This window comes from Meles meles, chromosome 17 (assembly GCF_922984935.1).
Source record: "Meles meles chromosome 17, mMelMel3.1 paternal haplotype, whole genome shotgun sequence".
NCBI lineage: Eukaryota > Metazoa > Chordata > Mammalia > Carnivora > Mustelidae > Meles > Meles meles.
Genome location: NC_060082.1, coordinates 1146762 through 1167965, shown reverse-complemented (window position 1 = coordinate 1167965; position 21204 = coordinate 1146762). Strand labels below are relative to the sequence as shown.

At 67.2% G+C, this 21204-nt stretch overlaps 4 protein-coding genes across 11 annotated transcripts; 3 read left to right on the top strand and 1 right to left on the bottom strand.

The window, feature by feature from the left end:
- Positions 1-20: 20 nt before the first annotated feature.
- LOC123928220 (basic proline-rich protein-like) lies at positions 21-1882 on the top strand. Its single transcript, XM_045983301.1, has 2 exons — positions 21-1692; positions 1824-1882. Exons 1-2 carry the CDS (start codon positions 21-23, stop codon positions 1880-1882), a joined length of 1731 nt encoding a protein of 576 aa, XP_045839257.1.
- Positions 1534-7033, top strand: MUC1 (mucin 1, cell surface associated). Its single transcript, XM_045982641.1, has 7 exons — positions 1534-2176; positions 2723-4917; positions 5033-5088; positions 5200-5333; positions 5470-5591; positions 5677-5823; positions 6678-7033. Exons 1-7 carry the CDS (start codon positions 2116-2118, stop codon positions 6750-6752), a joined length of 2790 nt encoding a protein of 929 aa, XP_045838597.1. The 5' UTR covers positions 1534-2115; the 3' UTR covers positions 6753-7033.
- Positions 7034-7815: 782 nt separating this feature from the next.
- TRIM46 (tripartite motif containing 46) lies at positions 7816-20549 on the bottom strand. Of its 7 annotated transcripts, none has more exons than XM_045982614.1 (10): positions 20531-20549; positions 14977-15238; positions 14482-14825; positions 13693-13836; positions 13479-13574; positions 12584-12837; positions 12210-12331; positions 10918-11220; positions 9874-10171; positions 7816-8957 (listed from the first exon to the last, which is right to left on the bottom strand). In XM_045982614.1, exons 2-10 carry the CDS (start codon positions 15230-15232, stop codon positions 8564-8566), a joined length of 2211 nt encoding a protein of 736 aa, XP_045838570.1. In that variant the 5' UTR covers positions 15233-15238; positions 20531-20549; the 3' UTR covers positions 7816-8563. The 7 variants fall into 7 exon arrangements, with proteins under 7 accessions (XP_045838570.1, XP_045838566.1, XP_045838569.1 ...); XM_045982610.1 differs by lacking the exon at positions 20531-20549 and adding an exon at positions 16623-16834; XM_045982613.1 differs by lacking the exon at positions 20531-20549 and adding an exon at positions 16613-16725.
- Positions 16958-20068, top strand: KRTCAP2 (keratinocyte associated protein 2). Of its 2 annotated transcripts, none has more exons than XM_045982639.1 (5): positions 16958-17067; positions 17691-17845; positions 17927-17990; positions 19714-19780; positions 19913-20068. In XM_045982639.1, exons 1-5 carry the CDS (start codon positions 16962-16964, stop codon positions 20031-20033), a joined length of 513 nt encoding a protein of 170 aa, XP_045838595.1. In that variant the 5' UTR covers positions 16958-16961; the 3' UTR covers positions 20034-20068. The 2 variants fall into 2 exon arrangements, with proteins under 2 accessions (XP_045838595.1, XP_045838594.1); XM_045982638.1 differs by lacking the exon at positions 16958-17067 and adding an exon at positions 17257-17410 and having other exon boundaries at positions 19609-19780.
- Positions 20550-21204: the final 655 nt, after the last annotated feature.

Genomic DNA, 21204 nt, shown 5'->3' with positions numbered 1-21204 from the left:
GTGCGGAAGGGGTTGGTGGGATGAAAGCTGGAGATCTGCAGAAGTTTGGCAGAGCGCGGGCGGGGGGCGGAGGAAGGCGCTGGCCTGGGGCAGTGAAGGATGAAGGGCCGCTCGGAGGATGGCTAAGTCCTCCCAGACCCACTTACTCACGGCGGCAGCGGCGACGCTCCAGTCCATCTCAGGTCGTCCGGATCGACAGCCAGGAGGGCTGGAGCTGGCCCGCTCGGGGCGAGAGGGGGGCCGGGGGGCCGGGGGGGCCGGAGGCCGGGACGAGTGCAATATTGGCGGGGGAAGGAACAACACTGCACCGCGTCCCGTCCCTCCCGCCCGCCCGGGGCCCGGGGTCCCGCTCCGCACCGCCTGCTGCCGGGCCAGCCCCAGAACCGGGGTCGCGCCGGGGGAGCTGGGTCCAGCTGGAGGCCGGAGACTTGGCGCCTGGGCGAGGGGGGAGGGGACGGCGGGGAGGGCGGTGGCCGGAGGGGAGGCCGCGGTGGCCCGGAAAGCCGCTTTCCGACACCCAGCGCTGCGCGCGCTTGCTCTTTAAATACTCGGAGCGCGCGGCGCGGAGCCGTCGCCATGGTGACGCGTGTCCCAGCAACGCGACTGAATGGCTGTTGCCTGGCAACGCCCGGGCGAAGTTTTGGGGCCGCCCACTTCGATGCTCGCGCTTTCTCCCGCGGGCGGGTGGGGGGCTTCGGCGCCCTTCGGAGCCGCGCGCCCCGCTCCAAGCCGCGCCCCCCTCGCCTCCGCCCGGCCGCCCTCCAGCCCCGAAGCCCCGAGGCGTCCTGAACGCCCCTTGTCCGGTCTGCACTCGCCGCGACCGAGAACCGCTCCCGAGGCGGACGCAACTGGGGGGGACGGGCCTGCGGAGGGGCCCGAACCCCACGACCCACGTGCGCTGCGCCCCAAACGTTTCTGCCCTTCGTACTTCTCCCCCCAGCACGCCCCCTCACATACAGTCCCCTGGTCGCCACCACGTGCCTACCCACCCCCAGCTGCCCTCTGCTCCCCGTGACAGCTCGGGGCCCCCAAATCCCACTCCGTCGCCCCACCTAGCTGCTGCCCAAGTGCGTCAGTGCCCCGGCCGCAGCCCCTCCCACATTCCGCCGTCCTCTCCCACACACCTCCGCGCCCGGGGCACGAACCTGCCGCCCCCGCCCCCGCCCCCACGCGCCCCGGGGTCCCCCCAGCGCCGCCAGCCCCTCCGCCGACCGAGCGGCGCGTCCCCGCGCTCTGCGTCCGAGCCCCTGACTGCGCGCGGGGGCTCCGCGCCGCCCAAGCCCCCCCCGGCCGCACTGGGGCGCGCGGCTCCCCCCCACCCCCCGCCGGCGACCCGGGCGTCCCAGTGTTCGCGCGCGGCCGCCCGGCTCCCGGGGGCCGCCAGGGGGCGGGAGAGCCCGGCCCGCGGCCGGGCGGAGGAGCAGGAAAGACCCCGGGGCCCCTCCAGTGGAACTTTCTTCCCCCGCCCCTCCTCGGGACAAGCCCGGGCGGAAAGTCCGGCCGGGGAGGGGACCGTGGGTTTCGGTGCTCTGCGTGCGGAACGGGACAGGGAGCGGCGATTCCGGGAAGTGGCGAGGGGAGGGGTCCGAGACGGGCACCCGGTCCACCCTCCCTCGAGGCTTCCCGCTCCTCCCCACTCGGCACGGCCGGGCTTCAAGGGGCGCCGTGAGAATGGGGAGCGGGGCGAGCGACGTGAGGCGGCGTTTCCTTGGCCTGCTGCCCGGGACCCTGACCTGGCCCCTTCCTCTGTCCCTTTTCTCACCTTGGTTGTCGCCCTGGGGCGAAAACTAGAGCCTGGGAGACCCAGGGCCTTCTGGAGCCAGGGAGTGGCTGGGGAAAGGAGGAGACGGTGTGGAGAGCAAACATGGCCAGAGGGCTGTGACCGCAGCCCAGGTACCCCACCTGAGGGGTCACCGATGGGTGGGGAGGAGGAGGAAGAAGTTGGAGGTAGGGAAAGGGGAGGGGGCGGGGTTTTGTCACCTGTCACCTGCTTTGGCTGAGCCTGGGGCGGGCCAGGGACCGGTATAAAGCGGCGGGCGCCTGTGAGGGCCCCACCTCCGCTGCTGCACCTTCCCGGGACTGTTCCGCCCCCTCCCCACCCTGCTGGCCTCCACCATGACACCGGGTTTCCAGGTCCCTCTCTTCCTCCTGCTCCTGGCATCCCTGCAGCTTCCAGGTGAGGGGCACAAGGTGGGGAGGGGGCTACCTTGCTCATGGGCTCTTCCCAGCCTCCCTGTGGGTTTCCTTTGTTAGCATATGGTACCTTAAGGGGCAGATTGCAGCCAGGGGTGACCTCATATACGCCAGAAAAAGGAAAGAGACTGAGGACTTTCGGGGAGGCAGCCCCTCAGGAAAGCTGGTGTCCGGGGCCACACGGTGACCTGCCGCAAAGCTTTCGGGGACGGGGGCTTTGCTGCACAGTGACCTGCGGCAAAGACTTTGGAGACGGGGTGGGGCGGCGGGAGGGGTTAGGTTTCAGGAGCGGGGAGATGGACAGCTAGGAGCAGAGAGCTGTGGGAAGAGACCAGGAGGCCATCAGCCAGGAAGGAAGAAGACGGCCTACCCAGGGTTTGGCCCACTGTCCAGATCTTTCGGCCCCATTACTGCTCAAGAAGCCAGATGGTAGATTTTCTCCTTGTTCTGGTTTGTCGCCCACCAGCCCTGAGACCTCCACTTCTTACAGCTCGAACTTTAGAGTCTATTGATATCTCATCCTCCACAGCCAGCTCAGCCTCGGGCCCCACCGCCGCCCCGGGAAAGCACGGGGGCACATCCCCGACCCCCAGCTCAGCCTCGGGCCCCACCGCCGCCCCGGGACAGCACGGGGGCACATCCCCGACCCCCAGCTCAGCCTCGGGCCCCACCGCCGCCCCGGGACAGCACGGCGGCCCGACCTCGACCCCCAGCTCAGCCTCGGGTCCCACCGCCGCCCCGGGACAGCACGGGGACACATCCCCGACCCCCAGCTCAGCCTCGGGCCCCACCGCCGTCCCGGGACAGCACGGGGACACATCCCCGACCCCCAGCTCAGCCTCGGGCCCCACCGCCGTACCGGGACAGCACGGGGACACATCCCCGACCCCCAGCTCAGCCTCGGGCCCCACCGCCGCCCCGGGACAGCACGGCGGCCCGACCTCGACCCCCAGCTCAGCCTCGGGTCCCACCGCCGCCCCGGGACAGCACGGGGACACATCCCCGACCCCCAGCTCAGCCTCGGGCCCCACCGCCGTCCCGGGACAGCACGGGGACACATCCCCGACCCCCAGCTCAGCTTCGGGCCCCACCGCCGTACCGGGACAGCACGGGGACACATCCCCGACCCCCAGCTCAGCCTCGGGCCCCACCGCCGCCCCGGGACAGCACGGCGGCCCGACCTCGACCCCCAGCTCAGCCTCGGGCCCCACCGCCGCCCCGGGACAGCACGGGGACACATCCCCGACCCCCAGCTCAGCCTCGGGCCCCACCGCCGCCCCGGGACAGCACGGGGACACATCCCCGACCCCCAGCTCAGCCTCGGGCCCCACCGCCGCCCCGGGACAGCACGGCGGCCCGACCTCGACCCCCAGCTCAGCCTCGGGCCCCACCGCCGCCCCGGGACAGCACGGGGACACATCCCCGACCCCCAGCTCAGCCTCGGGCCCCACCGCCGTCCCGGGACAGCACGGGGACACATCCCCGACCCCCAGCTCAGCCTCGGGCCCCACCGCCGCCCCGGGACAGCACGGGGGCACATCCCGGACCCCCAGCTCAGCCTCGGGCCCCACCGCCGCCCCGGGACAGCACGGGGGCACATCCCGGACCCCCAGCTCAGCCTCGGGCCCCACCGCCGCCCCGGGACAGCACGGGGGCACATCCCCGACCCCCAGCTCAGCCTCGGGCCCCACCGCCGCCCCGGGACAGCACGGGGGCACATCCCCGACCCCCAGCTCAGCCTCGGGCCCCACCGCCGCCCCGGGACAGCACGGGGGCACATCCCCGACCCCCAGCTCAGCCTCGGGCCCCACCGCCGCCCCGGGACAGCACGGGGGCACATCCCCGACCCCCAGCTCAGCCTCGGGCCCCACCGCCGCCCCGGGACAGCACGGGGGCACATCCCCGACCCCCAGCTCAGCCTCGGGCCCCACCGCCGCCCCGGGACAGCACGGGGGCACATCCCCGACCCCCAGCTCAGCCTCGGGCCCCACCGCCGCCCCGGGACAGCACGGGGGCACATCCCCGACCCCCAGCTCAGCCTCGGGCCCCACCGCCGCCCCGGGACAGCACGGGGGCACATCCCCGACCCCCAGCTCAGCCTCGGGCCCCACCGCCGTCCCGGGACAGCACGGCGGCCCGACCTCGACCCCCAGCTCAGCCTCGGGCCCCACCGCCGCCCCGGGACAGCACGGGGACACATCCCCGACCCCCAGCTCAGCCTCGGGCCCCACCGCCGCCCCGGGACAGCACGGCGGCCCGACCTCGACCCCCAGCTCAGCCTCGGGCCCCACCGCCGCCCCGGGACAGCACGGGGACACATCCCCGACCCCCAGCTCAGCCTCGGGCCCCACCGCCGCCCCGGGACAGCACGGCGGCCCGACCTCGACCCCCAGCTCAGCCTCGGGCCCCACCGCCGCCCCGGGACAGCACGGGGACACATCCCCGACCCCCAGCTCAGCCTCGGGCCCCACCGCCGCCCCGGGACAGCAGGAGGGCACATCCCCGACCCATGTCCCCCCGAGCCACAGTGCAGGACCAGCCGTCAGCACCACTCACCGTGGCCCGGAACCTCCCACATCCTCCAGTCGCAGCACTTCTCCGCAGTCTCTCAGGATCTCTCTCTTCTTGCTGTTCTTCTCCATTGAGAACCGTCAGTTTAACTCTTCTCTGGAAGATCCTGGTTCTAGCTACTACCAGGAGCTGCAGAGAAACATTTCTGAGTTGGTGAGTGGGTGAGTGGGTGCCCTTTCTTTCCCGCGCTCCGTGCTGCTCCCCGCAGCAGCCTCCAGGCCACCTGACCTGTTTGCCTCAAGCCTAATTCCTTCTCCTCTCACCACAGTTTTGGCAGATTTATGAGAAGGAAGGTTTTCTGGGCCTCTCTAATATCGAATTCAGGTACCGTTCTGGGTGTGGAGCGTGTGCAGGGAGGCCGTGGGGAGGACTGGTGCCGTGAGGGGCGGCCGGCCCGAAGCTGGGACTGCGGCTGAGTCGCCCGTTTCCCACCAGAGCTGGATCGGTGGTGGTCGAATCGACCCTGGCCTTCCGAAAGGGCGCCACGGATGCGCGCAGCGTGCAGTCACAGTTGGAAAACAACAAAGAAGTTTTTGCCAGATACCACCTGTCCATCTCAAATGTCAGGGGTGAGGCCACTGTCCCCAGCTGCCGCCCAGCACCAATGCCTGCAGGGCCTTTCGCTGCAGCACCTGGGTTCCTGCTCCCCCGGGCGCTGGGAGGGCCCGTCCCTGGGGGGAGTTTTCTGACCACTGTTCCCTTCAGCACAAGAGGCGTCGCTCCTGTCCTCCGGCCAGTCCGGCTCTGGGGTACCTGGCTGGGGCATCGCTCTGCTGGTGCTGGTCTGTGTCCTCGTGGCACTGGCCGTCCTCTGCGTCATTGCTCTGGTAAGTGTTGGGTCCCCAGGCCTGTGCCGAGTTCCCTTGCTGGAGAGAACCCCGTGGCTCCCCCCGTTGCCTCTTGTGTCCCCAGACGGCGTGTCAGTGCCGCCGGAAGAACTGCGGGCAGCTGGACATCTTTCCGGCCCGCGACGCCTATCACCCCATGAGCGAGTACCCCACCTACCACACCCATGGGCGCTACATGCCTCCGGGCAGCAGGCGCAGCCCCTATGAGGAGGTGAGGAGGGGCCCCACCCTGTGGGGAGCTGGAGGCTGGGACCGGACAGGGCTCAGAGTGGACGAGGGGGAGAAGAGGTGAGAGGCTGGGGAGGGCCCGGCAAGGGGCTGGGGTAGGGGAGGCCCGGGGGAGGGGCCTTGGGAGGAAGCGGATCTCAGGAGAGTGTGCCCACCACCAGAATTTCCAGAACCGCACTTCAGCTGCTGGCTGGGACGGGAGGTGCAGCCAATGGGGCGCTGTGCCCCCGGGTGGGGGGTGCTTCATGCAGGACTCACCGGGACGAGCTGCTGGACCCCCACTGAGCTCGGCGGGAGTGGAGGGTCAATTTAGAAAGGCTGGCAGGGAGGGGGGCTTGTCTCACGGGGAGGAAGCCTCATCCTGCCAGGTGAGCTTGGTGCCAGGGGCTTCTTGGAGTCTCAAGGAAGCAAGGAGCCTCCTCCTTCCCCCGCCTGGCCTCTCTCTCCAGGACCTAGTGAATAATTACTTGGGCCACCTGGGGCTGGAGCACCGCTCTGGGTGGGGGAGGGGAGTTTCCTTTCCTTGACCCCGTTTCCCTTCACCCAGGGACTTCCTGCTCCCGGCTCTTTGGAGACGGGCACCCTCGTGTCCGGCTGGAGGAGCAGAGCGTGGAAGGAGAAAGGGCTGGTGGGGGGACGAGGAGGCGGATGAGAGCCAAGAGGAGGAGGAAGGGCGGGGGAGCTGCGGCCCTGGGCCCTGTTTACAGTCACCTGGCCTGGCTGCCGTGGTGTGGTGTGGAGCCGGCAGGGGCCCTCTGAATTAACCCTTTGAGAGTTAGACTCCCCGACTTACTACCGCAGGCTGCGGTCTGATCTGGGTCTGGTCTCCCCACCTAGGTCTCTGCAGGCAACGGGGGCAGCGGCCTCTCGTATGTGAACCCGAGCGCATCAGCCACTTCTGCCAACCTGTAGGAGCACGTCGCCTCCGCGTCCAGATGCCAAGGCCACGTGCCTCCCCCAGGCTGCTCACTGCCAGAGTCCTCTCCGCTCCGCTCTGGGCCACGCTGGTGAGCGGGGAGCTCAGGCGGCTGCTCACAGGCCCCACCGGGTCCCCTAACCCATGTCAGCCCCGCTGAAGCCCATCCGAGCCCCTTGGGGACAGGCCTGGGGCAGTGGCTCCCAGGAGGGCCGGCCCAGAAAGCCCCAAGATGGAAATGTGAACGGGACTGAGGCCAAATAAAAGGGGAACCTCACCTTCGGGTCTGTCATTGTGACCCCTAGACTGGGGGGGAGGGGCAAATGTGTCCATATGGGGCTTCAAAGGGGTCTTTGCGGGAGACGGAGGGAAAGGCTAGAGTAGGTTTGTTCGGAAGGCAGGAGATGTGGAGAGATGACATGGGCACGGGTCACTTCTTCCCGTCCCTGGTGGCACAACAGGAAGGAGGAAGCGAAACTGAGTTGGTTTGGAGGCCTGTGGGACCCGTGACCCGAGGCCAGTGTGACCCAGCTCTACCTGCCCCCGAGGGAGGGCTCCCCTGCTCCGGGCTGGGGCTGGCCACGCCCTCACCTCCCCTTGGCCCGGTGCCCCGGCAGCTCTATTCTTAGCTGCCAGGGTGTGAAGTAAGCGTGGGCAGTGATAACAGTCAGAGTCAACACCGTGGTGATAAGCACAGCGTCAAAATCCCGACGCTGGCGCCCCGCCCGCCCGGCCCGGCCCGGCCCCCTCCCTGGCTGGCGGGGTCTGCTCTAGGCACCCTGGGAATGGGGAAGTGGTTCTGGTTCCCTGACCCCTCTGGGCCCAGGCACAGCGCTTGCCCGGCTTACCACATGCCCTAGGGGCCTGGGCCCTGGCGTGGCCAGCACGCGGTGCGCCCCCAGTAGCCCCCCTGTTGGTTGGCCGGGGCTTGAGCCAGAGGCTCCGGGTTAGCTGCTTGGGACCTCCTTCCCTCCAGCACCCCTGCTCCGAGCAGCCCCGGGCCCCCTGGATCCTTCACACCTGTTGCGCCCGGCGCAGAAATGCAAAGGGACGGTTGGCTTCAGGGAAGGCACAGATGTGCCCAGAAACCTAGTTTATTGTTTATAAACCATGAAAATACCAGCTGTTGCTCGGCTCAGGCCTGGCAGTGCTCACTGCAGGGGGCACCAGTGGGCCCCGGAGGCCTTGCCTCGCTCAACCCGTCGGGGCACCTGCCCTCCACTGGGGCCCCCAGGGAGACTTGGCACGTTGGCGTGGGGGCGCGGGACAGTGAAGCATGCAAGAGGGAGGAGGAGAGATACAGGCATGCGGCCAAGGGCTGTGGGGACCCCAGCAACTCAAGCAGGACGGCAGGGCCCTCTTCTCCTCACCAGGGAGGGCCTGGGCAGTGTCCGGCCGAAAAGCCCGCCCCGCCTGTGGTTCAGCATCAGCGGGGCGGGGAGCTTGGCAGGGCGGAGAGAGCGCAGAGCTAGGGGTCATGCCCTGTGCTCCAGGTGCCTTCCCTCCCAACCAGCCGGGGGGTGCATGGGACAGCGATGGGGAAGGGGCTCTCTCCGTGACTCGGGTGGGATGCCAGAGGCGGGACACGGGCGAGACTCGATGGGGGCTGGGGCCTGGCGGAACAGGCAATGAAGAGAGGGGGGGACGTCCAGGAAGGTGAGCAGAGGAGAGTCCCTCGGTCAAGAGAAGGCCCAGGAGTACAAAGACACAGGGGTAGGGACAGGACAACATGGCAGGAAGTCTAGGGAGAAGCTGTCGGAAGACTAACCCGGCTCCAGCAGGCCCGAGGGCGCAGGGCCAGAAAGGGTCAGTCCAGCTTGGCAAAGCCCCCGATGGTGACCTTTCTCTCAGGCTTAGTGCCCACAGGCTCCTGGAGCTGCACCGCCCCACCCCCAATGAAGCAGAAGGCAGGGCACACGGGCCCCGAGCAGTCCAGGGGGCACTCCAGGAGCCCGCGGAAGGACACGGCGTCCAGGAAGGACACACGGCCCCGCTCGTAGTCCAGGCAGATGCCCAGGCGGGGCGGCAGCGGCACGGTGCAGCTCGCCGCGGGGCCGTCCCGGCCCGTCAGCCCCGCGTTGGAGCCAGCCCCGGAGCCCAGCAGGATCTTGCCCATGCCGATGGTCAGGAAGGCGAAGGGAGGGGACGCCTCCACTGTGGCATCCTCAGCGCCGCTGTCGTGCCCGCTGTCGGGGTCGTACCTGCAGAAACGGAGTGGGGGGCAGTATTGGGGGAGGGGCAGGGGAGCGGGGCTCAGCAGGGGTCAGGGGCAGAAGGCTGAGATGTTGGGAGCAAGGGATGTTGGGGAGCAAGGGTCTGCAAGGGTCCATTTGGGGTACGGAGAGGACGTGTGGCCGACACGAGGGTTAGAGTGTCCGGGCTCTGAGAGCAGTGCGAGGGGAGAAGGCTGTCGAAAGCGGATGCATTGGCAGGAGTGGAGGGAGACGGCTGCAGCGCTAGGGGGAGACCCGGGACGAGGTGGGAGGAGACCCACGTGGGGACATGGTGCTGGGCAGGGTCTTGGGGAGGGTTCGAGAATGTCGAGGGTGAGGGCTTGGTCACTGAGGGGCTAGGGAGAGAAGGCTGATGGGCAGGTGGGTGTTGGGGGCAGCACGGGGCGGGGGCACGGGTGTTGGTGGGAGAGCGCTAAGAAACGGGGTGTTCAGGGACAGAATGCCGGAGGGAAGGTTCGGGGAGGCGCGCGTGTGGGGCCGTTGGACAGCACGTGGGCGATGGAGGGGATGGAGGTGGACACGGAGAGGGAAGGGGCTCGGGATGTTGAGACCCGATGGGGTGAGGTGGGGAAAGTGCCCTGGCAGGGGGGGTCGGGAGATGCAGAGGCTCTCGGAGAGGGGGTGTGGTCGTCCTGAGGGCAGACGGGAGCAGGTGGCCGTCTCCTGCAGCCCCCTCCCCAGCCGCTTGCTCCTCTGAAAACCAGTTCTTCAAGCCCTTGGGCTAAGCCCAAGGTTGCCCTGGCCACAGACTCCTGCCTGGCGCCCACACTCCAGAACTCCCCTGCTCCACCCAACCAGCGTGAGTGCCCCCTGCCAGCCCCGTCCAGTCCCCAGCTCCCCCACCTGGGACCCCCACGCCCCATCCCCTCCAGAGGAGCCTGACCTGGGGCTGATCACATCTGGGGCACCCTGGAAGCTTTCTTGCAGCTTGCTCTCCAGCCCGACGCCCACCTTGACCAAGTAGGAGGCTGGGTCGACGGCACAGGCCCAGTAGCTGCGGCCCTGGGTCACAGCCACGTCTCCCAGCACCACGTCCACGCTCAGGTGGCAGCCGGTGAGCAGCCGCTCGGCAGCCAGCAGCAGGGGCAGCCCTGGGACGCTCCGCACCGCCCTCTGGTCCTTGCTGATGGCCAGCCGCTCTCGGCTCGTGCCCCAGCGGCCATCGAGGAAGAAGTGCAGGACTGCCGTGGGGTGGGGGTGACAGAGGAAGGACTTGAGGGACAAACCCAGGCCGTGGAGGCCATGAGGTGTCAGCCAAGGACGCTGGCAAATCTAAGAATGTGAAATAAGCTGCAAGGGGTGGGTGGGGGCTCCAGGGACCGGGGCCTGGAGAAGTGCCGTGGGGGACCTCCCGAACGGGCATGGGACCCCAGGGAGACTCTTAGCGGGGATTAGTGCGCCCAGACCAGCTGACCTGCTGCGCGTCCTCCCACCCCTCTCCCATGGCTGGTCCCCCAGAGTCCTCGCTGGGGCCCCGTCCCACTGGCTTCACTCTCACCGCAATGACATTGTTGTTACCGCTACGGAAGAGGGACTTGGGGCTCAGAGAGGGCAAATGATTTGTCCAGAGCCACGGCTGAGGCCGAGTGAGGATTTGATCCTAAGTCGTCTAGCTCCAGGGCTGGTGAGTGCGGTCCCCTGTGTTCCTCCGCGGGCAGCCTGGGCTGTTAGCGCGGTGAGCTGGTCCCCTGCTCCCTGCCTGCCCAGCGCCTGCCTGCCCGCTCACCGGGCGCCCGGGGTGGGGGGTTTGAGGGGGTTAGGGGGTGTCCCTGCCTGCCCCATGCCCGCCCGCCCGCTCGCTCGCTTGCTTATCGGGTGCCCTGGGTGGGGGGATGGGGGTACCCCGGCGTGCCCGCCCGCCCGCCCGCTCACCGGGTGCTCGGGTGGGGGGATGGGGGTACCCGGGCGTGCCCGCCCGCCCGCTCACCGGGAGCCGGGGGCGTGTGCAGGTGCACGTCCTCACTGTACTCGCCGTAGCCGGCCTTGTTGCAGCCCCGGACGCGCAGCACGTACACGGAGCCGGTGTCGGGGTTCTCCAGCAGGGCGCTGGTGCCCCTCACCTCCTCTCGCCGCTGCCAGCGTGCGGGGCCCGGCTGGGCGGGCGCGTCGGTGCGCCGGAACTCCACGGTGTAGTGCCAGGCAGGCGGCGAGTGGGGCGGCAGCCGCCAGCACAGAAATATCTGGTCGTAGGCGAAGGTGCGCTGCGTGTCGATGACCGGCGCCTCGGGCACTGTGGGAAGAGACAGCGGCGTCAGTCAGGGCCTGGCCACGGGCCTAGCACGGAGGACAGGCAGGAAGAGGGAAAGCAGCGGGGGCCGGGGGGATGAGTGTGGGTGAGAGGGAGCTGGGGGCGAGGCCATCGGGCGCTGGGCGGGGAGCGGCAGGGCAGAGCCCCAGGGAGCCAGGGCGCCGCGGGAGCGCAGCGGGCAGGAAGCCCTGGTGGGGCCTGCGTTCTCCCACCTCCAGCCTTAGGGCCGTTGCTTCCCAAGTCTGGGCCTCAGTTTCCTCCTCTGTCAAAAATGGTCTTAGACCAGACGCGGACGCTTCTTTCTAGGATCTTTTTAATTCTATGAATAAAGAGGAGCCCCAGGGAAAGGCAGGCAGAGGCCACTGGAACCCGGGGAAAGAGCACTGGACAGGAAGGAGGGGCCGAGTGGGAGGGAGACAGATGCGGGAGCAGGAAACGGGGACAACAGAGGACGGGGGACAACAGAGGACAAGCACAGCTTGACGCCGGGAGGAGAAGAAGGTCAAGAGGAAGAGAAGGCAAGTCCAGAGGGCAGAGGCCCGAGGACAAAAGGTGAGAAGGGCAAGGATTAGGCAGGAGCTTAGGGCGGGCAGAGAGAGACAGAGGGCACTGGTCGGGGTGGGCGAGGGGGGACCGGGAGTCTGGTGAAGGCAGGACAGAGAAAGAAGCAGTGAATGGGGGGGCGAGCTGTGTGGGGGCGGCAGGGCAGGGCCCCCGGGGCAGGGCCGCTGACTTGCCTGGGGTGCTCCTGAGCAGAGTCCGCGGTGGCCACAGCCTACAAACAAAGAGACGGAGAAGCAGCGCTGAGCGCGGTGGGCGGTGTGGCCGGTGGGCGAGGTGGGAGGGGCGGCTGGCCAGGCTGGGCAGGAGGCCAGGGAGGTCCCTGGTGGGCGCTGCCCCCCGGGCCCGCTGCTGGGGAAGAAGGGAGGGAGGCTGTAATCGGGTGCGGGGCCACCCGGCCACCTCCTTACCTTGCAAGAAGTTAAGCTCCGTCAGCAGCTTCATCTCACGCCCTACGTCCAGCTGACAGCGGCGGAAGCAGGAGCTGGCGGCCGGCCGGAATGTCTGGAGGGCCTCCGTAGCTCGGGAGATCCTGGCACGGGGCAGGCAAGGGTCAGGCACCCCCAGCTGGGCAGCTGCCCTTCCCCTTGATGCTGCTTCGCCTGTCCCTAGAGCCTGGGCACCTGCCTTGGGTCACCTCCTGGTCCCTCCAGCAAGCTGGCTATCAGTGTGGCCTGGTGATCGTCCTCAGGACCCATGTCTCCACGGGGCAGCGGCGCAGACAGCAGCTTAGCCGCCGGCTACGCCTGTGACACCTGGGCCCCCCCGGAGCCTGTGCCCCTACCTGTTGTGCAGCTGCTTGGCTGCTTGCACAAAGCAAGGCTGGTCTGTTTCCTTAAGAACCTCCTGGGCATAGCCCACCAGACCTGAGCCATCCAGCAGGCTCCGGTGCTCCTGGATCTGGGCGCTGAGACGGGCCAGGCGCTCCTGCTGGCACTCCTCAATGGCCTGGAGCAGGGACACCCGCTTCTCTTCCAGCACAGCCCCTAGTCCCCGCACCAGCTGGGACACCTCCTCCTTGGCCTGCTGACCGCTCACCTGCCCAGAGAGCAACACTCACTATCTTCTCGAAGGCAGCCCTCTAGACGGCCTCCCTCGGATCACCAAAGATCCGGGGAAATCCTACCCAGCCAGGCCACCAGGGCCAGGCCCACAGCTCCAAAGGCACCTGTCCACCCAGAGGGGCTCAACGCCTGGCACTTTGTGCCACCCTTCCTGGAGCCCCACACCACCATCCTGACCCCATAAGGCTCCCCCAAACAAAAGAGAACGCGACTGCACGAATGCCCACTTGGACCACACCGATGGCCTCCGCCTCCCGGCCGTCCTTCCTGTCCGTCCCCTTGTCAGCAAATTCAAGCAAACTGGCAGAAGGTGCCAGAGACGGAGCCTCGCCCTAGCTCCGGGGATGTGTGGTGTCCTAAGTGGGCAGCTGAGCCCCAGGGCATCTGAGCTATGTCCCCCGGGGGCTTTCCAAACTGTCCTGGTTCTGGGTGACAGCCGCAACCCGGGGGACACCTGGTCTGGGGCACTGATGTTCCTGCCGGCCTGGTTTAACCAGAGCCTTGACACACCCACGGACCCTGAGCTGCCAAGCAGGGGACTGGCCGTGCCCCCCACACCCTTCCTGCTTCCGGTCGTGGGCGGGGCCCAGAGCCCAAAGCCGCGGCCTCCCTCACCTCGGTGTGCCTCGCGGCCTCCTCCAGCTCACAGATCTGGGTCTGCACTGTGTCCTGGTTTCCCAGGATGTACGTCACGCTCTTTGTCAGCTTGTCCTGAGGGGGAAGAGAGAGGTGGGCATCGTGCCTCGCTCGGTGGAAGCCGGCAGTCAGGAGGAGGTGGGAGAGGACGTCAGTGCGGTTGGTGCACGGCGGAGTGAGGCAGGGTCCTCACCTTGAGGGCCTGGTAGGCGCTGAGAACAGGTGTGATCTTGTGCCCACTGTGGGTGCGCCTCACCCGGCAGAGTTGGCACACCAGCCGTTGGCATGTCTTGCAGTAATGGGTCACCTCTTCCTTGTGGTCCGGGCACATCAGGCCCTAGGGACAGAAGGAGCAATGACATCATCAGCCAACGGTGGTTTTAAGGCTGCTGACCTGGGGCAGAAGCAGTGTGCAGCCTGGGCAGCGGGCCCAGGGGAGAGGGTGAGAGGCGGGAGAGTCCAGCGGGGAGTGCTCCGCAGTGCCACCTGGTGGCGCGCAGCGGCATCGACGGGAGCGTCCAGGCATCCTCCCTCCCTTCCACCTCCCCAAGTGCGGTAACAGCAAGAATAATGATTATTAATCTCCACCTTGTGGCTAATAATTAACCTCGTCCACCTTGCTCCCTGCCTATTCCCAATGCCGAGAATAGCCCCAGGCACATGGACGCTGGATAAATATTTGCTCAGTGAATGAGTGAATGCGGACAGACCTTTTTAGCTAGGGGTGACTCTCACAAACCACCGCCCGGGACCCCCAACAACCGCCCAGGGCGTGGGTACTGCAGTGCAGGTCTTATCCTCACTCAGCAGACAAGGAGAGGGGGCTCCGAGAAGTTTAAAGACTGACCCAGTCCCTTTCTGTCCTTGTTTCGGACCACGGAGCCTGGCAGGGGCCACCTCCGCCCGCCTCCCTTGGGAAGCCCACCGAGCCTGCTCCGCCAGCACCCCCGCCACCGCCAGGCCCCTCTCCCCGCGGGCTCACCTTGGGGCGGAAGGAGAGGGTGGGCAGGGTGGGCTCGTGCTGGGCCTTCTGGGTGCCCCAGGGGTGGAAGAGCTTGAAACACTCGTTGCAGAAGGTGGCCCGGCACTCGGTGCAGCCCTTGGTGGCCTCTAGCGGCGGCGGCTTGCACAGCTGGCACAGGACGGCGCCGCCCACACTCAGGCTCCGGCGGTAGCGCTCCACCACGCGCTCCAGGGTCAGGTTCCGGAACAGCCCCGCCAGGCCCCGCTCCCCCAGTTCCACGTCGCCCTGGCAGGCCGGGCACGGGAACACGACCACCTGGGGGTGCAGAGCCCCTCGCTTCCGCCCGGGATACGTCCCAAAGCCTGTGGCGGGGCCAGAGTGGGGGGAGGGGATCTGTTCCATCAAAACGGCCATTCTGTCCGCTAGAGCCCGGGGGAGCCGGGTCTGCAGAGGCCCCCGCCCCGCGCCGACGTCCCGGCGTCCCCGCCCGCGGCCCGCAGCAGCCAGGCCCACCTGACTTAAGCAGCCGATCCAGGCGGTCTGGCTTGGGTGCAGCTCTGCGGGGGAGGCGGGGGCTCCGGGTGGAAGGCGTGGAGGCGGGGGAGGTGGGCTCGGAGCTGGGGTCCCCGCCGGGGCCCACGTAGCCTTGCTGGCCCAGCACCTCCCGGGCACAGGCCTGGCACACATTGTGGGTACAGGGCAGCACCAGAGGCTGCTTGTACATCTCTTGACACACCGGGCACAGCAGCTCCTTCTCCATGTTCTTCATGCTGGTCTGCGGAGGGAGCAGGAGGTCGGGGGGGAGCCCGGCCCCCCGGGGCCACACCGCAGCCGGCCTCTCAGGTGCCCTGACAAACCCAGGGGGGTCTCAGGTGGGGGCAGGGCAAGCTACCTGGGGCTCGTCCCCCCACCCGCCCGGGCCTGATTCACAGACCTTCCCGGCTCCGGCGGCTGCCCGTCTCCCTCCCGCGGAGAGCTGGAGCCTCCGCCGGGCGGCCGGGGCTCGCGGCCCGGGCACCTGCCTCCCCCGCCTCAAGCCCCACCCCTTCCACTCCCGGGGGCGGGCGCGGGGCCTGCAGCCCCTCTCACCTGGCCGTTGCCCCATCCCCCCATCTCCGGGCCACCAGCTTCTCTCAAGGACACCGCCCATTCTGCAGCTCGGTGCAGACCCCCGCCCCCTTTTCTGGCAGCCCCCCCTTTCCCGGCGTGACTCCTCCCTACAGCCAGCGCCGCGCGCTCTCCATCCTCCTGCTCACCGCGTCCGTCATCCTGCCGCGGCTCCGCCGGCGGCCGCGCCAGCCTCCATTCCCCATCCCTCCCTTCCCCGGACGTCCCCTCGGGTCCCCAGCACGAACCCATTCCCTTTGCACCCCCACCGTCCGGCCCTCCCGCTCCTTCCCCCGGCTCGGCCCGACTAGCCAGAATCCCCTCCCCAAGCGAGGGGGAAAGAGCGCCCGCCTACTTACCCCCTCCCCACCGGAAGTACCCCTCCCTTTTTTGGTGGAGGGGGTCCTCAAGCTATGCCCCACCCCCACACCTCACCTTGGTCCCTCTCTTCGCAGCCATCCCGGTCAGGGGCGCAGCTGACACAAAGGAGGGAGGGACAGGCAGGGAGGGGGAAGGAAGTGGTGGGGGGGGAGCAGGGTTGGCACCGCCCCTGGGAGAGCCGGGCACGGGTTGCCATGACAACCGCGGGCTCGGAGGCAGCCCCGAGTGGGGGCGCGGTGGGGTGGGGTCTCGCCGAAGGGTCCAAATTTGGAACTGCACCCTGGGGGCGGTTCCTTCTTCGCCCCTCACCGATCCTCAGTTTTCTTGGAAAATATCCAAGCTCACGCACGCCCCCTCCTCAGGGCATAGCCCCCTGGCCCTGCAGCCCCAGCCCTGGTGCACTGCTGGCGGCCAGCCCAGCCGCTGCATCCGGGCAGCTCCCGGTTCCTTGCACCCCAGCAGCTGGACGCCTCCACGGGACTCACCTCCTGGCTGCCCCGGGATTGCCCTCTCCAACCTGCACCCCGACCCCCTCCCCCAGTCCTTTCTGCCACCCCCAGCCCCCTGACTACATCCGAGCATCTTGCCTCATGTCCACCGGTCCGAGGTCCCGGCCTGCCCTGGACCCCTCTACGCCCCCCCACCTTCCCCTCGACCCCACCTTAACTCACACTGATGCGGACCAGTGCGTCCATGACGGAAGTGAAGGTCTGCATATCCTCACCCTCAGCCATGGCCCTACCATGTCCGCCCGCCCCCGGTGCCCGATCCCGGCTGCGGCTGCGAACCCGGGCTTAATGCAGGAGCCCGTGGGGGTGTGCGGAGGGGTGGGGGTGAGATGCCACTGCGCATGCTCCAGGGACAGCCTCGCACAGCGCCCGTCGAGGCAGGAGGTGGGAAATAGTTCTCCCCACGTGGTTTTCGGAGGACGGTGGGGGAGGTGACACGGAACGGCGTGGGGGGGCATTTCTAATGTGCGCGTTCTTCATTGGCTCCCTCGTCTTGCTCCGATGAAACGGGAGGGTAGTTTCGGAGAAAGATGCGCTCCAGACGCGAGCGCTAGGTTTTGGCTTGCGAAGAGTCCCCGGGAGATGCGAGGCAGGGCTCGTGCGGGAGGCACGTGTCAGGAACGGGCACTAGAGATGACACGTGCGGCGAAGGAGACGGGGTGGGCTAGAGGCAACGGGCCTTGGGCCCAGCGGCTGGCGCTGAGGGCGGCAGACGCCCGGGGAGCGGGAAGGGCCAGGGACCAGGGCGGTGGCCAAGGCCGCTCTCGGGCGCAGTGTCTCCTCCCTGCCGGCAGGGGCCGCTGTGGCCAGGCGCCGAGAGGGCGCGCGAGCAGCCCGGGGGAAGCGAGTCGGCGAGGGGGGCTGACGCGTGCGCACGGCCGGCCGCCCCGGTTCGGTTCCCCTGTTTCTTGGCCTGAGGCGCCGACTGGGCCGGGGGCAGCACGCGATGGGTAACGGGACTGGCGGGAGTCCCCGACGGACAAGTGGGGTGGGGTGGGGTTGGGGCGGACCGGCTATCCCGGTCCTCTGCCCGCAGAGCTGACGTGTCCGGGGCCCCGGGGGAAGGCAGGGGGTCGCGGCGGCGGGGGTCGCGGGGGGGGGGGGGTCGCGGGGGGGTCGCGGCGGGGGTGCGCGGCCCCGGGGACGCCGGGGGCCGGCTCGGCCTGCGGCGCTGGCGGCAGGGAGGGCCCGGCCCGACCGCGCGGCCCGCGTCCTCGCCTCCCCCTGCAGCCGTGGGCACGGGCACGTCGCTGGCGCTGTCCTCCCTCCTGTCGCTGCTGCTCTTCGCCGGGATGCAGATGTACAGCCGGCAGCTGGCGTCCACCGAGTGGCTCACCATCCAGGGGGGCCTGCTGGGCTCCGCCCTGTTCGTCTTCTCGCTCACCGTATCCTTCCTGCGCGGCGGCGGCGGCGGGGGCGGGGGGCGCGGCCCGGTCGCTCGGCCTGCCCTTAACTCCCTCGACCAGGCCTTCAATAATCTGGAGAATCTGGTTTTTGGCAAAGGATTCCAAGCAAAGATCTTCCCCGAGAGTAAGTGAAGATGGGGGTCGGGCTTCAGCCTTCCGCCCTAGCCGCTCCCGGCACGGTCCGGAGAGGTCAAGTGCCGGGTCGGTGAAGGTTGCTCAGAAGCGAACAGGCCTCCTAAGACCGCGCGGAGGCGGCGCCGGCCTCGGACGACCCTCCCGGGGCTCTGAGGCCTTGGTGCGGGAAGCCTAGTTGCCAGGGGTCCCCGAGGACACCGGGCCCTGCAGGCTGGCTTTGCAGAGCCCGTGGGAGGTGTGGGGAGGAAGCAGGACTGAGTTCATTGAGGGGTTCTGATGTGAAGTTGAGCCGGTGTTAGTGGGTTCTGGTTTTTTTTTTGGGGGGGGTTCTGTTTTTTTGAGAGGATCGTGAAGGGCTTCAGTATTAGGTTTTTAAAAATTTCATTTATTTATGGGGCGCCTGGCGGCTCGGTGTTATGTGGCTGCCTTCGGCTCAGGTCATGATCCCAGGGTTCTGGGATGGAGTCCCACATCAGGCTCCCTGCTGGTGGGGAAGCCTGCTTCTCCCTCTCCCTCTGCCACTCCCCCTGCTTGTATTTCCTCTCTTGATGTGTCTCTCTCTGTCCAATAAATAAATCTTTTTAAAAAGATTTTATTTATTCATTAGAGCACAAGCAGGGGGAAAGAGTAGACGGAGAAGCAGGGATGCGGGACTCCATCCCAGGACCCCAGGATCCTGACCTGAGCTGAAGGCAGACACCCACCCAACTGAGCCACCCAGGCGCCTGGGCTTCAGCATTGGAGACACCGGATTTCTGTGTCAGCAGGAACCCTGACCAAGTTAGAATAAATGCTAGGTTCTTCTTTGACACGATGCTCGTTACTGCTCACGTGATGGAGAATACGTGATTTCGTTATTTATGCAGAATCAAGATCATAAAGCAGCTGAGGCATCAAGGCGGGCTCGCCTAAGGAATGTCATTCGCTGCCTCGTGAGGAGCCTTCATCGGGTAGAACATAGGCCTGCCCTCGTGGCCCTCGTGGCCCTCGTGGCCCTCGTGTCTTTGCACTCCTGGCTCCTGTAGGTCCGCACCCTCCACCTAGCTCTGGGGCAGCTTTCCAGAGCTCCTCCCAGCGGGCGGCCTCCAGACCTCTGAGATCTTGTTTCCCCATGGTTGTCTTCCGGTGCTACGGGAAGAAACCTTCGTTGTGGGGCCGTGTTCTTGACCCCCTTTACCCTCCCCAGCTGGGCAGGTGGTGTCGGCCCTGCCGACCACCTCCCACTTGCTCTCCGGTCCTCTGCTAGATACCCCGAGACCCTTTCCTGCCTCCATGGGCATGTGCTTGCAGACACCCAGCCCTCCAGCCTGCGTCCGGGGAGCGAGGCCCCCAGCTTCCGCCCCTGGCCAGCCAGTTTCACGAGTTGGTCCTCAGTGGCTGGTTTGTGTCGGAAACGCCTTGCCTCCCCTTCCCAAATGGGAGCAAACCTCGTCTTTCAGACCCGGAATCACTTTTCCTCGTCCTTTATGTCGGAAGAGAGCCAGGATAGGGAGTGATATTTGGGACAGAGCTGGTAGCGAGCACGTGTCCCCTCCCTCCATGTCCTGGCCATGGTTCAGGGCATCTGAAGTCCTCCTGCTGATGTCATGCCATATTCCCCGACACAGGGTCCCCAGCTTCAGAGGCCCCCCGAAGTCTCCTAGCCTCCCCGTGTGAGTGCCTGGTGTTACCACTTCTGACCTCCACCCCCTTGTCCCCTGTTGCCTTCCCAGTTCTTCTCTGCCTCCTGCTGGCTCTCCTTGCATCTGGCCTGATTCACCGAGTCTGCGTCACCACCTGGTAAGGGCCTCACAGCTGGGGCAGGGGTGTCCTCAGCCCGAGCCAGGCTGCCTCCCCGGCCACTGCTGTGTGCCGAGGGGGTGCCGGGCTGGCGTGCGCCGGTGCTGTGACCTCTCTGTCTTCACGGTGTAGCTTCATCTTCTCCATGGTCGGCCTGTACTACATCAACAAGATCTCCTCCACCCTGTACCAGGCAGCAGCTCCCGTCCTCACCCCAGCCAGGGTCACGGGGAAGGGCAAGAAGAGAAATTGACCCTGAATGTCCAATAAAGTTGATCTTTGTAGCTCTAGGAGTTGGCATTGTGCTGTGGCGTCTTCTGCCCAGGCCTGCGGGGGTGGGCCGAAGGTTGTGGCAGTCAGATACCTGCTGCTTTCAGACCTCGGGGATGGGGGGCTTGCCTTCGTCGTAGGTTCACTTCTCGTAGATGTTTCTGGACAGCCGTCGGTGCCATAAGTGTGAAAGTCTCGGGGTGGAAGAAAAGTGCGTGGGTGCTCTGCCGTCTTGACCTTTCAGAAACGGGGTCAAGGCTGTCGTGCAGGAAGCCTTCCTTTCCCATCAGAGGCGAGTAGACCCTGGAGCAGAAGAACTCTCCCCCCTGCAGCTCCCCCGGGAGTTCCTTTACACCTCTGGGGCCTTGCTACTCTGACTTCCCACCCAGAGCAACCAAGCCTCCTGCCCTTTCTGCTCCAAGGCCTTGTGGGGGGCGGGGCAGTGCCCCCTGACATTGCCCTCCTGGACCATCCGCTCACCTCCAGCACAGGCAGATGGCTGTGTGCTGAAAGACTCCAGCGTTGATCACTGCCCCATCTTTGTTCAGGTGCCTCCGTTTCTCTTCTCTGTCTTGTAGCCAAGAGATCAGGGACTTGCTACACTTTAGCAAAGCGTATGAAATGACAGGGACCGCGCCATCAGCCTGGGAGCCAACCATGATGGGAATAAGGATGTAGCTTCTCAGGTCCTGCTCTGTGCTCTGCCCTGAGGGGCACCTCTCCGTCCAGAGTGCCTGTCCTCTGAGGCCACGGCACAGCGTCTCCCCTGCTGGATGACATGGGCTTCAGTGTCCACAGCTTCCTGTCCTGTACAGTGCTTGGTCGTGGGCAGTGAAGACGTGGGTTGGTTGGCAGAAGCTGCCCTTCTGGCAAGAAAACACTGTAAATGAGATGTGTCAGTAGGGATGGAGTCCCCGTGGAGGCGAAGAAGTGAATGGAGGGGGTCCTGGTCAAGGATTAGAGCCCCTCCCTCTAATGAGAGGTCACCCCACCCAGGCCTTGGTTCCTCAGTCCCTAGCTTGGGAGAGTGGCATGCAGCGTGCCCAGGGTCCCTGCAGAGGGCGCCATGAGCTCACACCTGCCGGTCAAGCCTGCCCCGAGGCGGGGGAAGGTTGGGTTGCGGCTGGGTCTCAGGGTTCTGGCCCAAGTCTGCC